This window comes from Castanea sativa, chromosome 10 (assembly GCF_040712315.1).
Source record: "Castanea sativa cultivar Marrone di Chiusa Pesio chromosome 10, ASM4071231v1".
NCBI lineage: Eukaryota > Viridiplantae > Streptophyta > Magnoliopsida > Fagales > Fagaceae > Castanea > Castanea sativa.
Genome location: NC_134022.1, coordinates 38,748,618 through 38,775,983, shown reverse-complemented (window position 1 = coordinate 38,775,983; position 27,366 = coordinate 38,748,618). Strand labels below are relative to the sequence as shown.

The 27,366-nt window shown below is 42.8% G+C and overlaps 1 protein-coding gene and 1 pseudogene across 1 annotated transcript; one reads left to right on the top strand and one right to left on the bottom strand.

The window, feature by feature from the left end:
• Positions 1–4,289: 4,289 nt before the first annotated feature.
• Positions 4,290–5,065, bottom strand: LOC142614060 (uncharacterized). The gene is made up of 2 exons (XM_075786595.1): positions 4,965–5,065; positions 4,290–4,892 (listed from the first exon to the last, which is right to left on the bottom strand). Exons 1-2 carry the CDS (start codon positions 5,055–5,057, stop codon positions 4,341–4,343), a joined length of 645 nt encoding a protein of 214 aa, XP_075642710.1. The 5' UTR covers positions 5,058–5,065; the 3' UTR covers positions 4,290–4,340.
• Positions 5,066–6,249: 1,184 nt separating this feature from the next.
• Positions 6,250–12,469, top strand: LOC142612500 (chlorophyllase-1-like; annotated as a pseudogene).
• The last annotated feature ends 14,897 nt before the right edge of the window (positions 12,470–27,366 follow it).

Here is a 27,366-nt window from a genome sequence, read left to right as displayed (position 1 = left end):
TATCCTGCGTTCCAGCAGATGGGGATTGCAAAGGAGCGCCTGATCCCGGCACGCGCGCCCCTCGTCGGCTTTGGGGGAACCCGAGTCCATCCTTTAGGATCCGTCACATTGGAGGTGACGGTAGGAGACTACCCACGACAAATAACTAAAAATGTCTCCTTTCTAGTGGTGGATTGTTCTTCAGCATACAACGCCATACTCGGACGACCTACACTCAACGCATGGAAAGCCATCACTTCAACCTACCATCTGATGATCAAGTTTCCCACTGAACATGGGGTTGGAGAACTACGCGGAAATCAAGTAACTGCGAGGGAATGCTACGTGGCCATGATGGAGATGGATGACCCTGTACAGACAATGAGCATCGAAGAACAGAGAATAATGGCAGAACCCGTGGAGACATTGGAAGAAGTCCAACTAGATGATTCAAGGCCTGATCGAACCACCAGGATAGGAACCTCGGTCGACCAACTGATTCGACATGCGCTTTTAACGTTCCTCAAAGAGAACCAAGATGTGTTCGCATGGAGCCATGACGACATGCCGGGAATAGATCCAGCTGTCATAGTTCATAAATTGAATGTATCACCCTCCTTCCCCCCAGTCCGACAAAAGAAACGCGTGTTTGCCCCTGAGCGAGATCGGGCCGCAGCAGAGGAAGTGCGGAAGCTACGAGAAGCGAACTTCATACGAGAGGTGTACTACCCAGACTGGCTGGCGAACGTGGTAATGGTCAAAAAGTCAAATGGGAAGTGGAGAATGTGCGTTGATTTCACGGATCTGAACAAAGCATGCCCTAAAGACAGTTACCCGCTCCCACGGATTGACGCCTTAGTCGACTCAACCGCAAAACATGAGTTGTTGAGCTTCATGGACGCCTTCTCGGGGTACAACCAAATTAAGTTGGAGAAGACAGATCAAGAGAAGACATCATTCGTGACGAGTCAAGGGCTTTTTTGCTATAAGGTGATGCCATTCAGGCTCAAGAATGCAGGAGCCACATACCAAAGATTAATGAACAAGATGTTCGAGCACCAGATTGGCCGAAACGTCCAAGTCTACGTAGATGACATGTTGGTAAAAAGCGTAAAAGTGTCGGATCATCTGAGGGACCTCCAGGAGACTTTCGACACTCTTCGAACGTACAAAATGAAGCTGAACCCAAGCAAATGCACATTCGGAGTAACTGCTGGAAAGTTCTTAGGGTTCATGGTGTCCCAGCGGGGCATCGAGGTCAACCCCGAGAAAGTAAAAGCAATAATGGATCTAGCTCCTCCAAGGACAGTGAAGGAAGTGCAAAGCCTGACAGGGAAGATAGCAGCCTTGAATAGGTTTGTATCAAGAGCAACAGACAAGTGTCTCCCTTTCTTTAGGACGCTAAGGAGATCTTTTGAATGGACGGACGAATGCCAAAGAGCATTTGAAGAGTTGAAGGCATATCTCTGTGCCCCACCGTTGCTAAGCCCGTCTACGCCAGGGGAGGAATTATTCCTGTACCTGGCTGTCTCGTCGGCAGCGGTAAGTGCGGCTCTCATTAGAGAAGAAAGGAAGGTACAGAAGCCCGTCTACTTTGTAAGCCGGGCGCTACGAGGCGCAGAGGAAAGGTACCCACGGATGGAAAAACTCGCCTTCGCGCTTGTAACTGCAGCCCGAAAACTGAAACCGTATTTTCAAGCACACGCAATAATAGTCCTGACGGATCAACCATTGCGGAGAGCAATGAACAATCCTGAAGCCGCTGGACGGATGGCCTTGTGGGCAATCGAGCTGAGCGAGTACGATATCCAATACCGGCCACGAACAGCTGTGAAAGGACAAATATTGGCGGACTTTATTGCGGAGTTCACTACACATGAGGAGCAGGGGGCAGCAGAGGAGCCCACATGGAGAATTCACACAGACGGATCCTCCAATAAGCATGCGGGAGGAGTCGGAGTTGTACTCCATACCCCAGAAGGAGATAAGATTGAATGTATGATCCGTCTGGAGTTCCCTACTACGAATAATGAAGCGGAGTATGAGGCCCTGATGGCGGGATTGGAGCTTGCAATAGCGGCTGGGGCCAGGAAGGCAGTGGTATACTCCGATTCCCAAATCGTAGCTAGCCAAGTTAATGGGAGTTATGATTGCAGGAGTGAACGAATGAGAAAGTACCTCGGAGAAGTGAAGGGTCGAACTAATGACCTCCAATTCACAATAACTCAAATCCCGAGAGAAGAGAACCAAGAAGCGGATCGACTTGCAAAGGCTGCTTCGGCCGAACCTATGGTTATCCCAGAACAGGTATTATCCTTTGTCCAATATTCGTCGTTGCTAGATAACGTTCAGGTGCAGGAGTTAACCACTGAAGACGATTGGACGATTCCAATTGTGACATACCTCAAGGACGGGAAGCTTCCAGACGGGAAGGAAGAAGCTAGGAAACTGAAGGTTAGAGCTGCCCGATTCATACTAATCAAAGGCATCCTCTACAAAAGAGGATTCTCCCGACCATATCTAAGATGCCTAGGCCATGACGAAGCAGATTATGTAATGAGGGAAGTTCATGAAGGGATTTGTGGAAACCACTCAGGATCGAGGTCTCTGGTACACAAGCTACTCAGAGCTGGGTATTATTGGCCGACAATGCAGAAGGATGCCCATATTTACGTGAGAGCCTGCGATAAGTGTCAACGGTTCGGCAATCTTATTAGGCAGCCAACAGAGGAACTCACACCCATGACGGCCCCATGGCCGTTCGCACAATGGGGATTGGACATCATGGGTCCATTTCCAATGGCTGCAAGACAACTGAAGTTCCTGGTAGTAGGAATCGACTACTTCACCAAATGGGTGGAAGCAGAAGCTCTTGCTACAATCACGGAGAAAAATATTCGCAACTTTGTATGGAGAAATATTATCTGCCGATATGGGATCCCGAGAGTACTCGTGTCGGACAATGGGAAGCAATTCGACAACGATGCGTTCCGAGACTTTTGTTCTCAGCTAGGAATCAAGAATCACTATTCGTCACCCGCTCATCCACAGGCTAATGGACAAGTTGAAGTCACGAACCGGTCCTTGTTAAAGATCATCAAGACCCGGCTCGAGGGGGCAAAGGGCATATGGCCGGACGAGTTACCAAGTGTCTTATGGGCGTACAGAACGACGGCAAGAACGCCAACGGGAGAAACACCGTTTCGATTGGCGTTTGGTGCTGAAGCCCTCATACCGGCAGAAGTAGGTTTGACGAGCTACCGCGTGGAAAGCTATGACGAGAATGAGAATGCTGAAGCATTACGTCTAGAGCTTGACCTTGTTGACGAAGTCAGGGCAACGGCGGCTCAAAGACTGGCGCGGTACCAGGACATGATGGTGAAACACTACAATTCTAAGGTTCGGCACCGGGACTTCAAAGTCGGAGATCTAGTGTTACGAAAAGTGCTTGGCGCTACGAAAGATGCATCCCTGGGAAAGCTGGGTCCCAACTGGGAAGGCCCGTACCGAATCATTTCATGGCACAGGAAGGGAACGTACTACTTGGAGACATTAGACGGAAAGAAGTTGAGCCATCCCTGGAACACGGAGCACCTGAAGAAGTACTACCAATAGTGCAGCAGTCACAACACCTAGGCTGCCTTACTTTTCAGTTTAGTTTTAGACAGTTGTAGTTTTTACTCTTTAGACAGCTTTTCTTTTTCATGAACAATTTGGTTTATTGAACTTATGGGAGGAATTTTTTAAATAAATGCATGCTGATGAAAACCTACAAGTCCACATAGTGGACGGATCACCCAAAGGGTGAAGAACCTACAAGTCCACATAGTGGACGGATCACCCAAAGGGTGAAGAACCTACAAGTCCACATAGTGGACGGATCACCCAAAGGGTGAAGAGCCTACAAGTCCACAAAGTGGACGGATCACCCAAAGGGTGAGAAACCTACAAGTCCACAAAGTGGACGAATCACCCAAAGGGTGAGAAACCTACAAGTCCACAAAATGGACGGATCACCCACAGGGTGAGAAATTTACGAGTCCACAAACTGGACGGATCACCCAAAGGGTGAAAAACCTAAAGTTCACAAAGTGGACGGATCACCCACAGGGTGAGAAACCTACACGTCCACAAAGTGGACGGATCACCCAAAGAGAAAGAAATCTAGTTCGAAAAATGAACGGTTAGCAAAAATACATTTGAAAGGCCATTCATCAAGTGGACGGGTTAACTGAAAGTACGACGGATAATGAGCAAGCAACATGCAATAAAAGATTCGATAAATCAAAGTTAAAATTACAAATGACGGATTAAACAAAGTTCTCTTACAACGGTAAAAACTTTTACAAAAAGCAAGTGTCCTATTCATCCTTAGGAGGAGAGTTCTCGACCATTGGACCGTCATTTGGCTGGCTAGGAGGTGGAACTTCGCCTTCGTCGGCTGGAGCAGCGACGGCAAATACTTCTTCTGTACTTTCTGAACGGACGGATTGTGCAAGCGTTTGCCCTTGGGCGTCAATGGATATATGGGATACGTCCAGGTCAGGGTACGATGACTTCACCTGACGGATGGCGTCATCGAACCCGTCAGCAAAGGAGCTCCCCAGCTCCGTCAGAAGGAGTTCAGAATCCCGGTATTCTAGAATGGCCATCTCCTTCGCGTTGTGAAGCTTGGATGTTGTCTCCGTCAGCTGCTTCTCCTTGTCCTTCAATATCTCACGAAGATGCCCGTTCTCCTTTTCCACCTCCTCTCTGACCTGCTCCGAGCATTTGAGCTTTCTGTCCATATTGATCTTGTAGGTCTTCAACTCGTGCAGTTCATCCTCCATCGTCTTGCCTTTCTTTCTCAGACGGTCCATAGATGTCTCGTGATTGAGACAACGGCCAAGAAGCCCTTTCATCATCACCATGGCCTGAAAGCAAAGTACAATGTCATGACGGATGTGAAGAAACTTAGCAACAATACTAGACGGATTCAAGATTACCTGTGCAAGGGTGAAAAGACCCGTCTCACCCATCGCCTCCGTTGAATGGTTGCCAAGGTCTGCATAGTCGTCAGCTGTCAGCATAGACGACATCTTCTCCAGGGCGTAGCTAGAATCCTCCCGGAAGAGGACGGGTGGTTTCTCTCCTTCTGGGCCTTTCATAAAGCCCTTTCCTTTTCCATGCTTGACAACTGTCTTCTCTGCCTCCAAGGCCACGACGGGTTCAGAGGTCTTTTGCTTCTTGGGAGGACGGTCCGTTTTTTCAACTTGAATCCGTTTTGACGGTACAGGAGGGACCGTCCCCTTTGTTTGACCTCCCTCTTGTTTTTTCTTCGCCGCCTGTTGCTTAATGAATGCTTTCCTCCTGGCGGCGTCCATCTCTGTAAATCAAAGACGGATGAGAAGGGAAAAATAAAAGTAAAATAAGAGAAAAATTAAAGACGGGTATAATGTTGATGGACTTACGTTTTCGAATTCTGTTATCGTATTGACGGGCAGCGGATGAAGGTTCTGGTCCGTCACAATACCAGTGAAGCGTGTCGAGTGTGACGAGTTGAGCCCAAGTCCTCTCTTGCAATTTTGTTTTGTTGAAGATTTTCTCCAGAAAATTCCACTGCTCCAAATCAACTTGTGGACGGTCCCGCGCTGCAATAAAGGACGGTTAGGCCTAAAAGAAAAAATGAAAACAAACTTCAAAGACTGGACGGAAGCAAAAGGGATACACATACCCGACGGAGGCATTATGCCCCATGTTGTGTCGACGGGCATATTAGTTACATCTCCTGGATGACACATCCATTCGTCCCCTTCTAAAAAGAAGTAACGGCTCTTCCAGTCTCTGTTCGAGTCTGGAGTGTCACTGACGAGCCTCAATAAAGGACTTCTAGCTGCGAAGCTATACATCCCCTTGGACTTAACAATCTCTGTCGGACGGTAACAATGGAAAAATTCTTCCACCGTCAACCTTCGGGAACCGTCAGACATTGCCCCGTACAAAACCTCAACCCCAATGAACACTCTCCAGGCATTGGGGGAGATTTGGGTGACGGACAGACCAAGGTATTGAAGAAGTCGACGGTGAAGAGAACTTAATGGAAACCTGAGCCCCGCCTTTAAAGCTTGCTCGTAGATCCCAACACCGTCTACTCCCTTGTAGTAGCATTTCTCGGCTTTTTTGGGAAGACGCAGACGGATGTTATCCGGTATTTGATACTTGGTCCTAAGTGAGTTGAGTTGGGATTCAGTCATGGACGACCTAAAATCATTTACCGTCCAGAGAGGCAGCATGACGAATTCCCTAAGGCCATCTGGGCCAATTATTGACTGGACGGGGGGATCAACGCCGTCCAAGCTACTACTGGACGACTCTGAACTCTCTGTCTCTATACCACCGTCAAGGGAAGAAGAGGTACTTGACGAATTCCTCTCTTCACTAGAAGTGTCAGGATCTCTTGGACCTGACGTAAACTTTTCATCGTAGCCCGCCCCCTCGCGGGCAAACGACTGATTACTGGACGCACTAGACATTACCTACATTTATGACGGTATAACCTAAGATACCGACGGTTCTAAAGAAAGTACATATACTTAAAATAGTGAAATTCAGAGAAAGACGGAGAAAGGTTTGTAACACATACCGGATTGAGACGGTTTTCGGACGAGTAGCGACGGACGGATCTCCGAAATGGCGGGAAGACACGATTGTTATGACGGTTGTGCTCTCGCTCGCAAGTTTTTGATATGAGGATAAAATGAGGAGAGAAAAATCTGGCTTTTTATAGAACAGAGGGCACGGAATACGAAGCGACGCCTCGTTTTGGGGAAATAGCCAATCCACGAGGGCCACGTGCTCTTCGTCAGAAATACAGGCCACGTGTCGTCCGTCATGGTATGCCAAGGCCGTCCCCATTTAATACATTGCTTTTAGTCATTCCATGGATCCGTCAGAATATAAGGACGGATCCAAGGACTGAAGGGGGCAACTGAAGGGGATAAAAATAGTAAATGGATGGACAGAGATGACGGGTCGACACCATGAGTGACCCAGCTATGACGGTTGGGTGTTGCTGAATATCCGTCCTGTATAAATTAATTATGGCTGCCACGTGGCATGTCGTTTGATACATTTCGGATAAGCCTTTGCTTTATCCCCACGCAAACGTGTATATTTGGACTTCTTGCGACGCACGTTTGGGAAGACTCCTATATGGAAAGGAACTTGAGAAGGAAGTTGTATCCTTAAAGAAAGGTAATTCTACTCAATATAAATACCCCAGAAACCCTAGGTATGAAGGTACGCATAATATTCTTAACTCTAGCACTCTAGGGTTAAAGGAACAAGATTCTAACTTGACCTTCGGAGGGTATTCGGCCGACACCACACCGGTGCTCTCTTCTAGGTTCTTCGTTTTACTTTTGCAGGTGTTGCTTTCGTTTGAGGAGTGCTTAGAACTCACTGGTGATATTTTCGGCATCATCAGACATCAAACCATAGCTCACCTTCAAAACCAGTGCTTATATTGTTACGCCAACTACTAGTGGCCAATACCCTGTCATCTTGTTTCATCATGGCTTCCTCCTTCGTAACAGATTTTATTCTCAGCTCCTTGAACACATATCCTCTCATGGTTTTATAGTCGTTGCTCCTCAGGTATATATAATTCGAATACATTATTTGAGTTAAGCTCTTGTTCTTTTTTTATTTATTTATTTTTTTTATATATGGTATGTATTTTGAAGCAGCAAATTGGTCCTCATAACAAATTAGCTTTATTTTTTAGAATTAGAAAATTAACAAGTGATTGTGAGCTAGCTATATATTGAAGCACCAAATGAAAAATTAATTGTATTTTTGCCTTCATCGTCGCACCACCACTAAAGATTTCATACAAACGTAAACTATGTTTTCATTTCCGTTTCCCAAGAGTTGCAACATGGATATGAGTCACCTTCTCGGTTTATTTCTTTTCTATTTCGTACTTCTCAAAATTTTTGCATCATTGGATTATGGGACAAACCTTAGGCTGCGTTTGTTTCAACTAAAATTAATTTCTAATGTGTGTTTTATTAAAAAAGGTGAAATTGAGATATTATTAAAGCTTTAAGGACTAAATGGAGGCAATTGATTCACGGATAAAATTTAAATAAAACCTATAATAATAATTTAAGGAACAATTTCCTAAGTTAACCACATTTTATATAAAAATTTATGATAAATCATGCGAACCTTTCTTGAGATTTCAAGAAATATCATAGACTTTCATCATATTTAATTTTAGAAATGATAACTATCCCCTTTGCCTTTGGGAGTATTAATTTTATTTTATAACAAGTTAAGTTAGTAAACATTGTCTATGATTTTGGATAAGATTTTAATTTAGAATATGGGTATTTTCAAGGAAGTCAATACCGTACTAGAGGCTTTATCAATTTGGCCAGCGGTACGATATATTTCAGGTACCAGTCAATACCAGTGTACCGTATAGGGTTTACCACTATTTTATATATTTAATACACACACACACACAATCTCTATTTACCATAAAACATTACCTCAAAAATCCATGTTTACCAGAAAACATTACTTCAATTGCTCATTGCATACAAAAAAAAAAAAAACACACACACACACACACAATATAAAAAGCAAAAAAACTTAATTGATCATTGCATACAAAGAAAACAAATAATACAAATAATTAAGTTGACGCAAATTATAGGATCATCTGCTATATTTAAAAAATAATATATATATATATATATTAATAAATTTAAAAGTTCAATATTATTTGTATATTTTTATAAATTTAATTATTTAGTAAAAGTTAATTTGTTAAGCAGTTAAATTATTTAAGCTTATAAGTTTATTAAAAAAAATAAGACCAAAAAAAAAAGAAAATCAACAAAAAGGTTTAGATGAGATAAATAGATAATAAGTGAGATGAGTTTGGTAGAATCAAATAAAATAATTAAAAAATTTTGTTGGTGACAAAGCCAAAGAACTCAAAAGCTAACGTGAGTTTTTAATAATTTTTATACTTTTCAATTTTCACATTTTTCAAGTATCTTTTGTTAGTTTTTTACTCCACCACACACGTTAACTTCTGATCAACTTCACTTCAACTACTCATTTCACTTCACACAGTTTAAACCTCTAGGCCTCTCTCTAGTCGCACACAGTTTCTCACTTTTTACTCCACCACAGGTATCTCTTCCCATCAGTCAACACACATTTTCAGATTTGATCTCTCTCTCCCTCACTCGCAGATCAAGCTTCAACTATGTTTTGTAGCCTCAATGAATGCTAGTGGTGCCGTTCACCTCCAGCTAGCTTCGTTGTCACCATTGTGAGGCCAAGATGAAGAGAATGTTGTCACTGCTAGCCAGCTTCTAGACCTCTCTTTCCAGTCTCACACACGAGAATGTTGATCAACAGCGTTTTTGGGTCACTGTGTGCATTAAAATCAACAGCTTTTTGCTCCAGTCTGGTATCTAATTTTTGGCCAAAACCCGCTATATTTCCCAGTACGGCCAAAATGGGTCTGGCATGACCGGTATTTTAACCGACACGAAACACCTACGTTTTTGTACCGTTGTGCACATTGGTACGATAAATACCGATCGTACCGACTGGTACGGTATGGAATCATCTTCCATTGTATTTTGGTCTAATTTTTATTTTCATGTAAGTGGTCATAGGAGGGTATCTACTATCTATATCAACACCTTAAGGAATGAAGTATATATATGAAAATAAAATAATAAGGATTTTGACATTTTCTAAAATCTCGTGTGAGTTTATAATTAGCTTTCTATTTACACAAAAATTTACTTGTATTTGAAGAAATGCAAACTGAATGATATGCAAGGAAAAGCGGGTTATCTAATAATGTAAAACTATAGGCTAATGAAATTTCAAGTTTTGCTAATGGACGAAATGAGATGGAATGACTAAATTGAAAACATATTAATATTAAAAGACTGAATAAAAAATTAAAAAAATTGAATTGATAATATGTCAAGTTAGAGGATATAATTTAGCCTAAATTATATTAAAGAAAGCAATAGATCTTCTGTAAGACATTTGACTATTAAAAGTGGTGTAAATTATCTTAAACTAGAAAAGAAAAAGGCGAAAACCACGTTTTCATTCTTACATTTTTACGTGATTCTCATTTTGGTGTTTAACTTTTATTTTCACTGCTTTTAGTCTCTATTCTAGAAAACGCATCTCATTTTTGTCTCTGCCGTTACATCAGAAACAGAAAATGCACACATGGCAAATGGAGTGCACTGTTGAGCTGACGTGGCCATTAAAATAATAATAAAAATGTCACGTTAGCATCTAAATTTTTTATAAAAAAATTATTAATTTTAACCAAATTAAAAAAAATTAAAAACCAAAAATCACATGAATTGAGATCTAAGTGTGTCTTTAACAAAAATAACAAAAACATAGACCTAGATACAAGATCACAAACCCAGAAATTAAAAAAAAAAAAAAAAAAAAAATCCATCAAAAAAAAAACCCCAGATAATCATGGTGACCTATGACCTAACCCCATGAATCGTACCGAACCTTGTACAAGAGCCTCTACCACACCGAAGATGTCCCACAAGGTCCCACCTTTTCACATCTCTCTCAATATGTGTGTGTATGTCTGTGTGAAAGTTAGGGTTTTTGATTGTGTTTTGTGCTTGTGTGTGTAGATATGATTGACAGGAGGGTGGAGGTGGTGGCGAGATTGAAGGCATTGGAGGAGGCGGTGGCGCCTAATCTGGTGGTGTTCTTGCAGAATCCTAATGCTGTGCAGGAGCTTAAGGCTGATAAGTAATACAATCTCCAAATGCTCATTGAACGATACTAGGTTTTTGCTTCAAAATTTGGATTTTTTTCAGTGTTTCATTAAAATTTGTTCTAAGGTTTTGATTGTGTGGTAGTTCATTGTGATAATGTTTATTTTGGTTTTGGTTTATTTTGATTTGATTTGATTTTTTTTTTAATTTCTAGGTTTGTGATCTTATATCTTGGTTTGTGTTCTTGTTGTTTTTGTTCAAAACATACTTAGATCTCAATTCATATAATTTTCGGTTTTAATTCTGTTTTTAATTTTTTTTATTTAGTTAAAATTTATAAATTAATTTTTTTTTAATTTAGATGCTAACGTGAAATTTTTTTTTTTTAATGGTCACGTCAGCTCAATAGTGCACTCTGTTTACCCCGTGTGTAATTTTCGTCTCTGATGTAACGACAGGGAGAAAAACGAAATGTGTTTTTCAGAATAGGGATTAAAAGCGGTGAAAATAAAAGTTAAGAATCAAAGTGAAAATTGCATGAAAATATAGGGACGAAAATGTGGTTTTCGTCAAAGAAAAACAATTTTTTCATAATTTTTATATGACTTTTTATGGTTGGTGTATAACAAAAGTGGTGTTAGATAAAAGTGACATTATTCTAGTCCCAATAAATAATATCAACCCTTACAAAAAATAAAATAAAATAAAAAGGGTGAAAAATAGTCTATCCTGGTCTTAAAAAGTTGTTCTCCTCCAAATTGTTACTGATCTCTCTCTCTCTCTCCAACTGTTTGTGTAATCTTCTTTTATAGTTATACGAACCGAACATATTTATAACACCAAGCGGAACCAAAGAAATTGACTTAGCGGCAAGTGTGACAGACTGGTTATCCAATGGCCTCCAATCCCAGCTTCCTGAAAATGTTGAAGCAAACCTACTCAAGCTTGCTCTAGCAGGCCACAGCAGAGGTGGACAAGCGGCATTTGCACTAGCACTTGGACATGCCAACACTTCGTTAAAATTTTCAGTTCTACTAGGCATAGACCCCGTGGCAGGAAATGAAGATTGGCAACTCGAACCCTATATTCTCACCAATGTCCCTAGATCTTTGAGCATTTCAATTCCTGTTACAGTAATTGGCACTGGCTTGGGTCCGAAGAAATTTTTTTTAGGAAAAGCATCTGCTCCAGAAGGTTTTAACCACGAACAGTATTTCAATGAATGCAAAACCCCATGTGCCCATTTTGTTACTAAGGACTATGGTCACTTGGACCTGCTAAACGATAATCTATCAGATATGCTTGGGGATCTAATGAGAAACTTCTTATGTGAGAATGGGAAGGGTCCAAGGAACCCCATGAGAAGGAGTGTGGCAGAAAGGGTATATGCTCAGAAACTTATTAAAGCCTAAATTCATGAATGCATATATGCTCAAGTTTATTGGCTGCCAGGTATGAACATGGATTGTGGTATATATGTATTTGGTGACTCACTTTACAGTATTTTTATGTACAACAACTTATGAGGTAAATAACTGGTCTCTTATGAAGGCCTACATTATGTAATAGTGGTTATAAATATTTATGTAATACTGGTTCTATTTATGTAGTATTTGTTAATTTTGGTTCTACGACAATTATCATCAACTGGGAACATAGAAAAGAAAAACAAAGAGCTGCTTGCAACTGGACAACAGCCAGCTATGTAGGTACATATAATAATATAACAATCACGTAATCCACATAGAACAGCGACCTTGTGCAATAAAAACAAAAGACAAAGAGAGGGTAATTGCGAGAAACCAAAGGATCAAATCGTCCAGAAATTATTAGTACTCTTAGAAAATCATGCTAGCAATAATATTAATGTCTAAGGCCCTCCCACTCAATAATATAACACCAAGATGCAACCTAGCTAGGCCCGATTAATTTGAAGAGAGACTATATGGGGCTAGTTCTGGACGGGGGCAGCGAGGTAGTTGCCAGTCACGGTGGAGATGATGAATCAATGACTCAATAAGGCAAGGTGAGAGGCTGTATGGGCTGTACGAGTAGAAGAAGAACCAAGGATCGATGTTGTTCGTCGAGGCCCACAGTGATTAAGGGTGATGCTAGTCAAGCCCAAATAGTAGCCCACAAGCTTTCGCATAGCTGGACCAGATCACTCAGCATTTCTGGTTGAATGAGATTTTCTAGTGTTTTTTAAAAAATAAAAATAAAAACTAGTTTTGAAGCACATGCTATCCAGTAAAAAGATTACAATTATGGATAGAAATAAAATTTATTTATAATTATTTAGTTATTGAATTGCTTAAAAATTATACAATTAAATGTTTTAAAATATTCAAATATCAATACTTTAGCCCTGTTCCTCTTACGTTTCTCGTAAATGCATTTTTTTTTTAATGTTTTATTGTCAAAGATCACAAACATAAAATTAAAAAAAATGTAGTATTTGTTATATTAAGTAGATAATATAATTTTTTTTATGCCATATTTTATGTCAAAATCTAAATACAGGAAATTTTTTTATATAAATTAACTATAATAATAACAACATAGATTATATATATATATATATATATATATATATATATATATATATATATATATATATATATTTGAATGAACAACGTAGATTATATTAGACTGTAAGTGCACAATTGCACCTAGCCCCAAGAACAGTTACGGGCTCAGGCCCAATGAGCCTTAAACAATATGAATTTGTAAAGTGTGGACTTGAAACCCAGGTTAGAAGTGTCTGAGGATTAAATGACAAATCAAAGATTGCAAACACTTGAAAACAACAAGGAATATTGTAAATCAACCTGCTCGGACGTAATCCGAGAGCTGTTCTTATATTATCTCTTTCTCTTTTTTCTTATTCTTTTAGATTACAAAAAAGGGAGCCCCTCATTCCTGTTCTAGGTTGCTTCTTAAATACTCCTCTTTTTGATACTTTGTACACGTGTTGCCCCAACTCCCCCTTAGCCTAGATATTTCTTTTCTCAGTGCCTTTGAATAGTAACCAGAAGTTTCCCTTCCACTGTTCAGGTGTCACTTCCCCATTAATGCGGCCAGGGTGGTAGGTGTAGGGTCTTTAATGTGGAGGTGGCAGCCTTTATCTTTGGTATTTCTCTAACATCGGTGCTTCTAGGACATTCAAGGGTTCACCCCTTTAACCATTGGTCTTGACCGTGTCATTCCCTAACCTTTACCATGAAGTCCCAGGTTCTCCGGTGTCCGTCCGAAGGGAAATTCACCATCAGCTGGATCCTCGGATCCTCGGCATATGGGCCGACCCGTAGTACTAACAAGTTCTAAACCCAAGAGCAGGTTGGCCTTCCTTAACATGGCCCAAAGGCCCACATCCTCATCAGGGTCTTTTTACTCCCCACAATAACCCCTCAAAACTCTAATTTTCAACGTCCGAGGAGAAAAATAGGGTTTTGATCTGACGAGAACCTACTCCACACACTTTGTGAGTGATTGCACGTGTGGAAATCGTTTCGCGTCCCAGAAGATGCCACTTGGCGGTTTTATTTTCAAAAACGCGCGCATTTATTGCTGTAAGCTACACTTTGTCCCCCACGTTCCACGGCGAGATGGGTATCCAACGGTCCTCGTTACTCCACGAAAATTTGGGCGGGACGAATATAATTTCGAGGCCGCTTTTCCGCACATCGTGACGCTTCGGGAACTTGCGCCTTCATTTAATTCCCTAGGGGCTAATCCCATCAAAACATCAGCAATTATACTTTACCTGCAGAAAACCGTGGAAACTTGCACACCTTCAACTTTGTAAGTTCTTGCTCTCTCTATTCTTAACCTTTTCTCCTCGGATATAGTCCTCGGCTGTCCTCGTAGATATTCTCCCCTTTAGAGTTTAGTCTTTCGTTCTTTTCTGATGGGTAGGTTTAAGTGTCTAGTTGATACCGCCGCTGGAATGGAAGGCTTCAGAGCCAAGTATAACATTCCCGGCGATGTAGGTTTAAAATATTGCCCGGCAGAAGCCGTGGCCGGTTCTAGAAAAGAGGGAGAGGTTATCATCCCAATGATAGCCTTTATAGAGGGTGGGATGACCCTCCCAATGAAACCTGTAACTAGGGAGTACCTTCGCAACCACCGGTTGAGTCCCGATTAGTGCCTCCCAAACGTTTTTAGAGTTTTGGGTAGCGTCGATGCTTTAAACGAGCAAATTGGTCTAAACCTCACTTGGCACGATGTCATCTTTCTGTACGAGTCCCATAAACTCTCCAACGTAGGTTACTACATTAAATCCCGCTCCAGCATCGTTAGGCTAATCTCCTGTCTGCCCAAATCCAGCAAAGGTATGAAGGATGACTACCTGATCGTCTCTGGGAACTGGCACGACGGCCTCCACTGCCCAGTTGAGTGGGGAGATCTAGGTGCGACACCTTAGGATTAACCTCCCCATCTCACAACTTCCTTTAATACTCACAAACATGCACACTAACATGTATTTATATTTGTTTAACTTTATCACTTACTGTGTGAATCTGACCATGTTGTTCACTTTCACGTCTTTCTTTGCAGATAAGCAACACGTGCGTCCACGCTTGAGCCACTGCAGCGTTGCCGATCTAAACCGAGTGCTTCGCTCCGAGGTGTTTGTCAGCGAGGACTTACAACTTAGAGCTGCTCATCTGATTCTGGGGTACACTCCCATCTCTTCGGACTTCCAGGAGATAGAAAACGCCATAGTCGCGGGTGACCGAAGACAAAGGAGAATAAACGTAGTCCGGCCCCACTTTTTGGACGACCACGATCTCCCTGACGCCCCTCACACTGTTTTGTACAACTAGCCCATAGCGGCAATTCCCCTCGCCGTGCACTCTCAGGCAACTGTTGTTCTAGAAGAGCAAGTGTCTTCTTCACATACACTAGACGAAGAGATAGATCAATTCCAACTTGAAGACACCGAAAGACCTCGAGGGAATCAGTTCGTCGTACTTTTTGACGAGGAGGAAGAAGCCACCGAGGCCTCTAGAATTGCAGGGTTTGTAGTTGCCCGACCGGAAGACGAATCCGAGGAAGACATGGATAGGATGCAGGATCTCCTAACCAAGAGAGGTGTGAAGATCGCCGAGAAAAAGACGGGGGCGTCCCAAGCTCTTCCATCTTTGCCACCTCCCCCTCCTCCAGCCGAGCCAAAACTTCCAGCCGAGGATCCCAAAAAGAAGAGAAAGAGGGAGGCCGAGGGGACGATCAGCAAGGACCCCAAGAAACCACGACAACAACCTCCACCGGTTCAGCAGCAGAAGCTGGACAAAGGCAAGGGTAGGGCCCGCTCAGTTGAAAGCGGGGAGATTAGAGAAGTGGCCGAAGTGCGCCGAGCACCGGCCACCTGGGCCCCTGACTTAAGGTTGGACGGCGCGCCTATTTCCTGCCAGTCTAGTATTAGGGCGGTCCAGCAAGGTCATGCCCATCACTTGGCAGAAGTGTTGGAGCGCCCTCTTCTGCTGCCCAAGGACATGGAAACCTTGGAAAAAATGAGCCAGCCACAACTATTCCTCTCTTTAAAAAGGGACTTAGCGTTGGTAAGTTTACCCCTTTTTAGGAAGATTCCACTTTTAACAATATTCATAAGTTTTTTACTATTCCTGATTCCATCATACTTTGTTACAGGCCATTCAGGAGGTCTTTGTAGCCGAGAAGTTCATAGAAGACACTCGGAAGAAGGCCGGGCGAAGCGAGGAGATTAGGATGGAGGCGAGAAGTCCTTGGGCACAGCCCTTGCTGAGAACGAGAAGCTTACCTCGGAGGTGGCTGATCTAAAGAGAGAGAAGAATGGGGCCGAGGTGAATCTGAAGACCATGAAGACCCAGATAGAAGGGCAGCGCAAGCTCCTTCTCGAAAAAGATGATGAGCTCTCCCGAGCCCAAAGGGAACGCTCGGATTTGGAAAAGGAACTTGCGCTGATGAAGGAAGAAGCCAGCTCATTCCAACGCTCTTTACAGGCTGCCAAGCAGACGAGCTACGAGGAAGGGGTAGCAACCACCGAGGAGCAGCTGATAGAGGCCTTCGCGGCTTTGTGCCGGGAGTACTGTCAGAAAGTCTAGGGGGAAGCCCTAAACGTAGCTGGAGTTCCTCTATCCTCGGATCTGAGGAAGTCCGAGAACGTTTGGCTTCCCCTGGAGATACAGGAGATTGAAGAGGCTCTTGCTGCTACTCCTACCCCTAAGTCAACTCTCCCTGCTCTGCCTTCGATGGTCCCACAGCTAATTCCAGATCCTACAGAACCTTCAGATTCCAACAAAGAGAAGGAAGGAGGCGGGGATGCAGAGAAGGACTTGAGCCAGAAAGTGGAACCCAATGTCCTTCCAACGAAGACAACAGACAAAGGAAAGCAAGTCCTGACTCCCTTTGAGCTGGAGTTGAGAAAGACCGAGGCCACCAGTACCTCTCAGCAAGACCCCCCTCCAAAAGCTTAGGACCTAGCTTTAGGACTTCTCTTTTTCTACATCTGGATTAAATATGTAATGTACATTTAAGTGATTAATGAAGAACTATTTCGTTTGATTCTCATTTATGTCGCATCCATTTTACTTTATTCTTGTTATATTGGTCATAAAGATTGCCATTTGTACATGGTCAAAAAGGGGCAGAGCAAACAAATCTAACTTCAAGTTTTGCACAATCATAACCTCCACGCAGTCATTCGCGTGTTATTAAAAACTTAATAAAAAGTGATATGGCTAATATGTTTAAACAATGCCTTGGTTAAAAAAGAGAGACCTCATATAACGATTAAAACCTTATAATGTGTAGCATTGCTTTTAGTAGGATGTAAGATCCGAGGACCACTCCTTCCTCACATAAATTTGCTTAATACTTTTAAAGAAATAAAACTTAAGATCCGAGTTATTGAACGGTAAGGCACTAACTCCCAGACACAATAAGAAGTTAACTTTGATCAAGTTTATAGTCCGAGGACAAGACTTAACTAATTTTCCATTTGATTCTTTAGACCATTAACTTCAAATGTTAATTTTCCCAAAGTAGGAGGTCCGAGGATCCGGCATAACTAAGGTTCTGTTTAACAAATGACAAGACATCAATTTCCACAAGGTTTGTGGTCCGAGGACTGCACTTAACCAAGTTTCTGTTTGATTCTTAAGAACAGTAGCTTCAAATGTTAATTTCCCCAAAGTAGGAGGTTCGAGGACCCGGCATAACTAAGGTTCTGTTTAACAAATGACAAGACATCAATTTTCACAAGGTTTGTGGTCTGAGGACTGCACTTAACCAAGTTTCTGTTTGATTCTTAAGAACAATAGCTTCAAATGTTAATTTTCCCAAAGTAGAAGGTCCGAGGACCCGACATAACTAAGGTTCTGTTTAACAAATGACAAGACATCAATTTCCACAAGGTTTGTGGTCCGAGGACTACACTTAACCAAGTTTCTGTTTGATTCTTAAGAACAATAGTTTCAAATGTTAATTTTCCCAAAGTAGGAGGTCCGAGGACCCGATATAACTGAGGTTCTGTTTAACAAATGACAAGACATCAATTTCCACAAGGTTTGTGGTCCGAGGACTACACTTAACCAAGTTTCTGTTTGATTCTTAAGAACAATAGCTTCAAATGTTAATTTTCCCAAAGTAGGAGGTCCGAGGACCCGACATAACTAAGGTTCTGTTTAACAAATGACAAGACATCAATTTCCACAAGGTTTGTGGTCCGAGGACTACACTTAACCAAGTTTCTGTTTGATTCTTAAGAACAATAGTTTCAAATGTTAATTTTCCCAAAGTAGGAGGTCCGAGGACCCGATATAACTGAGGTTCTGTTTAACAAATGACAAGACATCAATTTCCACAAGGTTTGTGGTCCGAGGACTACACTTAACCAAGTTTCTGTTTGATTCTTAAGAACAATAGCTTCAAATGTTAATTTTCCCAAAGTAGAAGGTCCGAGGACCCGACATAACTAAGGTTCTGTTTAACAAATGACAAGACATCAATTTCCACAAGGTTTATGGTCTGAGGACTACACTTAACCAAGTTTCTGTTTGATTCTTAAGAACAATAGCTTCAAATGTTAATTTTCCCAAAGTAGAAGGTCCGAGGACCCGACATAACTAAGGTTCTGTTTAACAAATGACAAGACATCGATTTCCACAAGGTTTGTGGTCCGAGGACTACACTTAACCAAGTTTCTGTTTGATTCTTAAGAACAATAGCTTCAAATGTCAGAGATACTCATAACTTTAAAATGTTCACTGACAAAAGCACATTTTATTAATAATAGTACCTTCTAAAATTGTTTACATTCCATGGGCGTGGTACAATTTTTTCACTAGGTCAGCTAGCCGATATGACCCTATGCCGGCTACTGAAACAATGCGATAGGGGCCTTCCCAGTTGGGTCCTAGCTTACCCCAAGCTGGGTTCTTAGAGGTGCCCACAACCTTTCTTAGTACGAGATCACCAGGTGCAAGTGGCCTTAGCTTCACGTGGGCATCATATCCCCGTTTTAGCTTCTGTTGATAATAAGCCATTTGGACCATAGCTGCCTCGCGCCGTTCCTCAAGCAAATCTAGGCCTTTCTCCAGGAGTCCCGCGTTATTCTCTGGATTAAAAGAGCTCGTCTTTAGGGTGGGAAAACCAGATTCCAGAGGTATCACCGCCTCGGCTCCATAAGTCATAGAGAATGGCGTTTCTCCAGTGGACCTGCGCGGTGTAGTCCGATACGTCCACAGAACATGAGTGAGCTCTTCTACCTATCTGCCTTTCGCATCGTCCAACCTTTTCTTCAGCCCACTGACAATGACCTTGTTAACGGCCTCGGCTTGCCCATTTCCTTGAGGATAAGCTGGGGTGGAATATCTATTTATGATACCCATGTCACCACAATACTTCCTAAAAGCCTTACTGTCGAACTGAACACCATTGTCTGAAATGAGTGTGTGTGGTATACCGAATCTAATGACGATGTTTTTCCAAACAAACTTCTTGGAGTCAACATCTCTAATATTTGCTAAGGGCTCGGCCTCAACCCATTTAGTGAAATAGTCTGTTCCCACGAGAAGCCATCTTTTGTTACCTGTTGCCCTCGAAAATGGCCCAACTATGTCTAGTCCCCACTGTGCGAAGGGCCAAGGACTGGAAAGGGGGTTAAGAACTCCTCCAGGTTGATGAATATTAGGGGCGAACCTCTGACACTGATCACATTTCCTGGCATAGTCTTGAGCCTCCCTTTGCATATTGGGCCACCAATAACCCTGAGTCAGAGCTCTGTGGGCTAAGGATCTTCCCCCAGTGTGGCTGCCACAAATCCCTTCATGCAGTTCTTCTAGAAGCCCTTCCGTTGAGTCAGGGTGTACACACAACAAGTACGGTCCTGAAAAGGATCGTTTGTACAGTTTCTGGTCCTCGGACAACCAGAAACGTGGCGCCTTTCTGCGTATCTTATCTGCTTTAGATTTGTCCTCAGGAAGGACATCATTCCTAAGAAAAGATATGACCGGGCCGATCCAACTAGGTCCAGGCCTTATTAGATAGATGCGAGGCGCGTTGGCAATGACAAGAGAGGGTTCTACTAAATCCTCAACGAGGATAACCCTAGGTAAACCTTGAGCCGAGGACGTTGCCAGCGTGGCTAAGGAGTCTGCATGGGTGTTTCCGCTCCGAGAGATATGAGTTAAGGCGAAGGAGTCAAATTCAGTTTGCTGGCGCTTGATCTGGGCCAAATATTCCTGCATCCTTGGATCTCTAGCCTCCATGGTCCCCGTGACCTGGCCGACCACCAGTTGAGAGTCCGAGAAGACATGGACTTCCTTTCCACCCATTCTATGCACCATTTTCATGCCTACCAAGACCGCTTCGTATTCGGCCTCATTATTAGTGGCCGAGAATGCCAATCTCAAAGACTTTTCGAAAACAATTCCCTCGGTGGACGTCAGGACAAGTCCAACACCTGACCCTCTCTGATTGGCTGCCCCATCCACATACACTTCCCAAATCGAAGATACTGCAGCTGTGATCACACCAACTGATTTTTCACCCATGTGGGCCTCTTTTAGAGTTTCTTCCAGCAATGGCTCGACATATTCCGCCACCAAGTCAGCGAGGACCTGGCCCTTCACCGAGGTGCGAGGCTTGTATTTAACATCAAAAGCCCCCAGGATGGTCCCCCACTTTGCTATCCTTCTTGAGTAGTCGGCGCTACGCAGCACTGCCTTGAGGGGCAATTGGGTCAGAACAACCACTGTGTGGGACTGAAAATAATGGGGAAGCTTTCGCGTGGCATGAACCACGGCCAGGAGCGCTTTCTCTAAGGGTTGATAACGCACCTCGACATCACCTAAAGACTTACTAACGTAATATACCGGTCTTTGCACCCCGTTATCATCTCTTATCAGGACCAGGCTGACCGCGTGGACGGCCACTGCCAGATAAGCAAACAAAATCTCATGTGCCTCCGGACGAGACAGAATGGGTGGCCGAGAAAGATATTGCTTGAGCTGTTGAAAAGCTAACTCGCAGTCCTTGGTCCATTGAAACCCTTTCCACTTATTCAACAGTTGGAAGAAAGGACGACACCGGTCAGCTGACCGAGATATGAACCTATTCAAGGCGACAATCATTCCCGTTAACTTTTGAATTTCTTTTGGGTTCCGAGGAGGCTGCAAGTCCTGAATAGCTTTGACTTGCACCGGATTTACCTCTATGCCTCTATGGGTAATCATGTATCCCAAGAACTTTCTAGACCCCACGCCGAAAGAACACTTTGAGGCGTTGAGGCGCAACTTGTACTTTCTCAGTATCTGAAAAGTGTCGGCCAAATCTTTCACGTGTGAGGGTATTGTTTTGCTTTTCACCACCATATCGTCCACATATACTTCAATGGTTTTCCCTATTTGCTGTTCGAACATTCTGGTCATCATCCTTTGATAGGTAGCCCCAGCATTCTTCAAGCCGAATGGCATGACCTTATAATTATAATTCCCCGTCGGTGTAATGAAGGCAGTCTTCTCCTGATCCTTTAAGGCCAAGGGAATTTGGTGGTAACCCTGGAAGGCGTCCAAAAAACTCATCCGAGGATGTCCGACAGTGGCATCCACCAGTTGATCAATACGTGGCATTGGGAACGAATCTTTAGGACAGGCTTTGTTCAGATCAGTAAAGTCCACACATACCCTCCACGTTCCATTTTTCTTTCTAACAACAACAGTATGAGCCAACCATTCGGAGTAGAAAACTTCTTTGATAGCCCCCGCCCTTTTGAGTTTAAGAACCTCTTCCTTCACAGCCTCAGAATGTTCTCTGGAAGATCGCCGAGGTGGCTGCCTCCTCCGAACAATAGCTGGGTTGACATTTAAGTGATGACAAATGAAGCCCAGATCCACGCTTGGAGCTTCATAAGGATCCCACGCAAAAACATCAACATTGTCCTTCAAGAATTCTAACAATTCCATCTTCTCTTGGTGTGGCAAAAGTACACCGACTTGGAAGAATCTCTCTGGGTCATCGGCTACTGGAAACTTCTCTAACTCCTCGCAATGTGTCTCATCTCCTGTCACCATTCCAGATGAATCAAGAGCCGTTAACTGCTATAAGTCTTTGGTGATTAAAGCCGAAGACTTGGCTTCTGTCTGATTTAGTACCGCAGCCAATATGCACTGCCTGGTTACCGATTGGCTGCCGAGGATTTCCTCAACACATTCCCCCGAGGGGAATTTGACTTTAACGTGCAAGGTAGAGGAGACAGCCCCAAGCGCGTGCAGCCAGGGCCTGGCGAGAATGGCTGTATATGGAGAGTACGCGTCAACCACAATGAAATCCACCTCAACCGTTTCTGAGCCGGATTGAACGGGTAAACGGATCTGTCCCTTCGGCACAACGGCTCTCCCTTCGAAGCTTATAAGCGGCGAGTCGTAAGGAGTTAGATCTTCCAACTCCAACCTTAGCCCCTTAAATAGATCAGGGTACATGATATCTGCACCGCTGCCCTGATCTATCATCACCCTTCTCACATCATAGTTCCCTATCCTGAGGGTGACCACAAGAGCATCGTCATGGGGCTGGATAGTCCCTACCTTATCCTCCTCGGAGAAACCTAAGACGGGCAAAGTGCCCTTCAACCTCTTCGGCCTGCTACCCACATCCTCGACCTGAGGATGGGAAACCGCCATCACCCTAGTGGGACCTGAGCCGGTCCTACCAGGTGCAGCGAAGATAACATTAATTGTTCCCAATGCTGGCCGAGATGAATTGTTCCTCTGGTTGTTTGAGCCAACTTGACTGACCTGCCCAGTGGGCTGACACAAGTGCTGCTTCAACTTTCCCTCACTGACGAGCTGCTCCAGATGGTTCCACAGGGTCCGACAGTTCTCGGTAGTGTGGCCCACATCCTGATGGTACTGACAAAAGAGGTTTTGATTTCTTTTCGCAAGGTCCCCTGCCATCTTGCTGAGCCATCTGAAGAAGGGCTCTTTACGAACTTTCTCTAGTAACTGATGCACTGGTTCTCGGAACACAGTATTTACAGCCTGAGGTGCTGCCGAGCCGGATTGCCCGAAGTAATCCCTCCTCGGCTTGTTGTTGTGATATCTGTCCGACCTGAAATCCCTTCTCTCCTGCGGGATAACCTTCTCCTTTCCCTTCCCCTGCTGCTGGTCTTCCTCTACCCTTTTGTACTCATCAATACGATCCATAAGGCGGCGTATGCTGCGGACGGGCTTTTTCGTCAAAGACTTTCTTAGGTCGTGGTCAGTAGGAAGACCTACCTTAAAGGTATTAAGCGCCACCTCATCAAAATCACCATCTATTTCATTAAACATTTCCCAGTATCGGTCGGAGTATGCTTTCAGCGTCTCCCCTTCCTTCATGGCCATGGATAGCAGCGAGTCCAATGGCTGAGGGACTCTGCTACACGTAATGAACCGCGAAGCGAATGCCCTAGTTAGCTCCCGGAATGAGCCTACAGACCCCGATTTGAGACCGTTAAACCATCTCATAGCCACAGGTCCCAAGCTGGAGGGGAAAACTTTACACATCAGAGTCTCGTTGTGAGAGTGCACTGCCATCCTCTGGTTGAAGTGACTCACGTGCTCCACCGGATCAGTCCGGCCATTGTAGATGGTAAAGGTGGGCTGGGTGAACCTCCTGGGAAGCCTCCCCCTCTCAATCCTCCGTGAAAATGGAGATTTGGAGAGTTGGTGTAACGCCCTACTCATAGCGTCGTTGCCAACCCCTAGAAGGAAGATTCTTGCGTCTGCGAGCTGGCCGGTCGTCCTCCTCACCGGAGGACACTGAGCTGACAGGTGAGCACGATCTCGAACTGTAGCCAGCTCGCCTATCCTCTTCCGAGGAAGGATTAGGTGAGGATGATGAAGGCCTATGTCTGGCACGGCGTAGCTTTCTCTTTAAACGGTTGATCTCCTTCTGCATGGCTTTAGAACCGTCCTCCTAGGGGGCGCTACCCCCACCATGAGTATGGCTAGCGCCTGGGTACTCTGTATGGACACTTCCCTCACGATCCCTTCGATGTTCAAGACGCTCGAAATGGTCCTCCGGTTGTGATCCCTGTGACTCTGCATGGTGAGAGCCTAAGCCTGCCATAATATCCCTACCTCTTCTAGACTAGATTCCCCACAGACAGCGCCAATTGTAAGTGCACAATTGCACCTGGCCCCAAGAACAGTTACGGGCTCAAGCCCAATGAGCCTTAAACAATATGAATTTGTAGAGTGTGGGCTTGAAACCCAGGTTAGAAGTGTCTGAGGATTAAATGACAAGCCAAAAATTGCAAACACTTGAAAACAACAAGGAATATTGTAAATCAACCTGCTCGGACGTAAGCCGAGAGCTGTTCTTATATTATCTCTTTCTCTTTTTTCTTTTAGATTACAAAAAAAGGAGCCCCTCATTCCTGTTCTAGGTTGCTTCTTAAATACTCCTCTTTTTGATACTTTGTACACGTGTTGCCCCAACTCCCCCTTAGCCTAGATATTTCTTTTCTCAGTGCCTTTGAATAGTAACCAGAAGTTTCCCTTCCACTGTTCAGGTGTCACTTCCCCATTAATGCGGTCAGGGTGGTAGGTGCAGGGTCTTTAATGTGGAGGTGGTAGCCTTTATCTTTGGTATTTCTCTAACATCGGTGCTTCTAGGATATTCAAGGGTTCACCCCCTTTAACCATTGGTCTTGACCGTGTCATTCCCTAACCTTTACCATGAAGTCCCGGGTTCTCCGGTGTCCGTCCGAAGGGAAATTCACCCTCGGCTGGATCCTCGGCGTATGGGCCGACCCGTAGTACTAACAAGTTCTAAACCCAAGAGCGGGTCGGCCTTCCTTAGCATGGCCCAAAGGCCCACATCCCCATCAGGGTCTTTTTACTCCCCACTAGAGGCGTATTTTATAAAGATGAGTATATATTGCGGACATAAAGAGGTCTAAAAAAACAAATGTATCTATATCTACTACACCTTTAATCTACAAAAGGAAAGACAAATTGATATATAATTGAGTAATAATTATGTCTCTATCTAGCTTCCATGATCTTCAAAAAAAATTTCGATCTCTTAGTGAAGTTTTCGAACACAAACATATTAATTTACTTGTCATATTAGCTTGTATTCATTCACTTTCATTTGGCACATCAAAAATAGAAACAATATTAAATTTATTGTGCGTTTCTCCACAAACGTACGTCAGAGCTTGCAGGTTTGAGATGAATAATGAACTCTTGGTCAGAAAATAGCCCTGCAATGTTTTCTAATTTTGTATTTCATCCTACAATTAGAGCAATAATGTGAAAATTATAGAGGGGAAGACCAAAAAGTGGTTCAAGCTTCAAAATTTTTTTTTCTCAGCTCACATATATCTGTAGGGGCAGCAAATCAGATACAATCAAAGGAAAGATTAATGGATCCAACGAATTGTTAAGAAAGAGAGAAGAATTTTATTTTGGAAAAACAGAAGAAGAAAAGATGGAAGAGTTTATGAAATGCATTTACAGGGGTAAGAATCACGCACCTTTTCTTTCTCTCTGGTTTCTTCTTTTCCTTCTTTCTTTTATTTCTCTATCAATTTGGTGGCTAATTTTTGTTTTTTGTTTTTTGTTTTTTCTGACCCGGATCCTATGTTTGTGTTCATCCATCCATAGGAGGTGGTATATCCTGCACCCGGCATATATGCCGGGTGTCTCACACAGGGGCGGGCCCCACACACTGTGGGGCCCGCCCCTGTGTCTCACACCCGGCATATATGCCGGGTACAAGATATAAAAATTGCATCCATAGAGAGAAGTCTAACTATTGTCTTCGTGTCCATCGATGGAGTAGGTGGCTGACCAAAAAGACTAACAAAGGGATAAGATCAAACAAAATAGACGCAAAAGACAAAACGAACCCTTTCAGCCTGGTTGTATATTAAGGGTAAAAACGTCAAGAATGTGCTGGACAAAGTCGGTCAAAAAAAAAAAAAAGGTACTGAAACAATAAACAAATAGCAGACATGGTGCTCCAAAAAAAGGTGCATTCGCGCTTTTTAATATAGGTAAAAAAAAAAAAAAACCTGAATTGGACCAAACCAGAATGGAGTGAAATGGACTAAACATTTTTTAATTACCTTATTTTTAAAAAATCACATAATGAGTAATATGCACGGTCAAAAAGATAATTTCCTATAAAATATTTTAAAATAAAATTTATACTGTACTCGTGCTAGTAGCATAAGCTCTTGTTCCTTTTTAATATATGGTATCTATTTTGAAGCAGCAAATTGGTCCAAATAACAATTGAGTGTGAGCCTAGCGATATATTGAGTGTGAGCCTAGCTATGTATGTAAGTACCCCCTCCTAATCTCCGCAAAACCTTCCCATCTCTCTCTCAAAAAATCATCCAAATAAATTTTATTAAATCCCCCTATCCCAACCCTTTTCTCTACTTTCCTCTCCATCTAAACTTACTCCTAGAGTTTCAAGCTGGTTAAATATTAAATCCTAAAGGTTGATTACCAATCCATGATGAGATAGTTAGATGAGTTGATCCTAGGGTTTGACTCGAATGGGGGCTCAAGGGGGCCCAGACCCCTCCGGGGTCCAAATTTTATTTTTATAGTTATTATATATATATATATATATATATATATTTTTTTTTTTTTTTTGGTAGTTGACCACCCTTCCAAAACCTTAAACCCCTTTCTCCCCAATTAGTCTAACTAGCTTATCCCAAATAATAACTATCTAATCTAAAAACTTAATAAAAAAAAAATGAAGCTATTTTACCACCAAAGAATTAAACAATCATGTGTTATTGGAGAAGCTAAAGTTAATATTTTTGCTATTATAGTAAACTAGTATAAATATCAGTTAACTGTAGCAAGTTATTAAAAATAAAATAAAATATTTTATTAAGATTATAGCTCTTCCTTCAATTATAAAACTTAAATTCTCTTTCTCAATTTATTATTTTAATGAGTTATTTATATTATTTTAAATGAGTGATTAAAAAAATATAGAACATTTGATATTGGATATCTTGTACAGTAAGGTGGTAAAATAAATAAAGTAGCTTTTTGAGATGTTAAAAACTAAAATTTTTAACATTACCATAGTGAATACTCTTGTGGGGAGT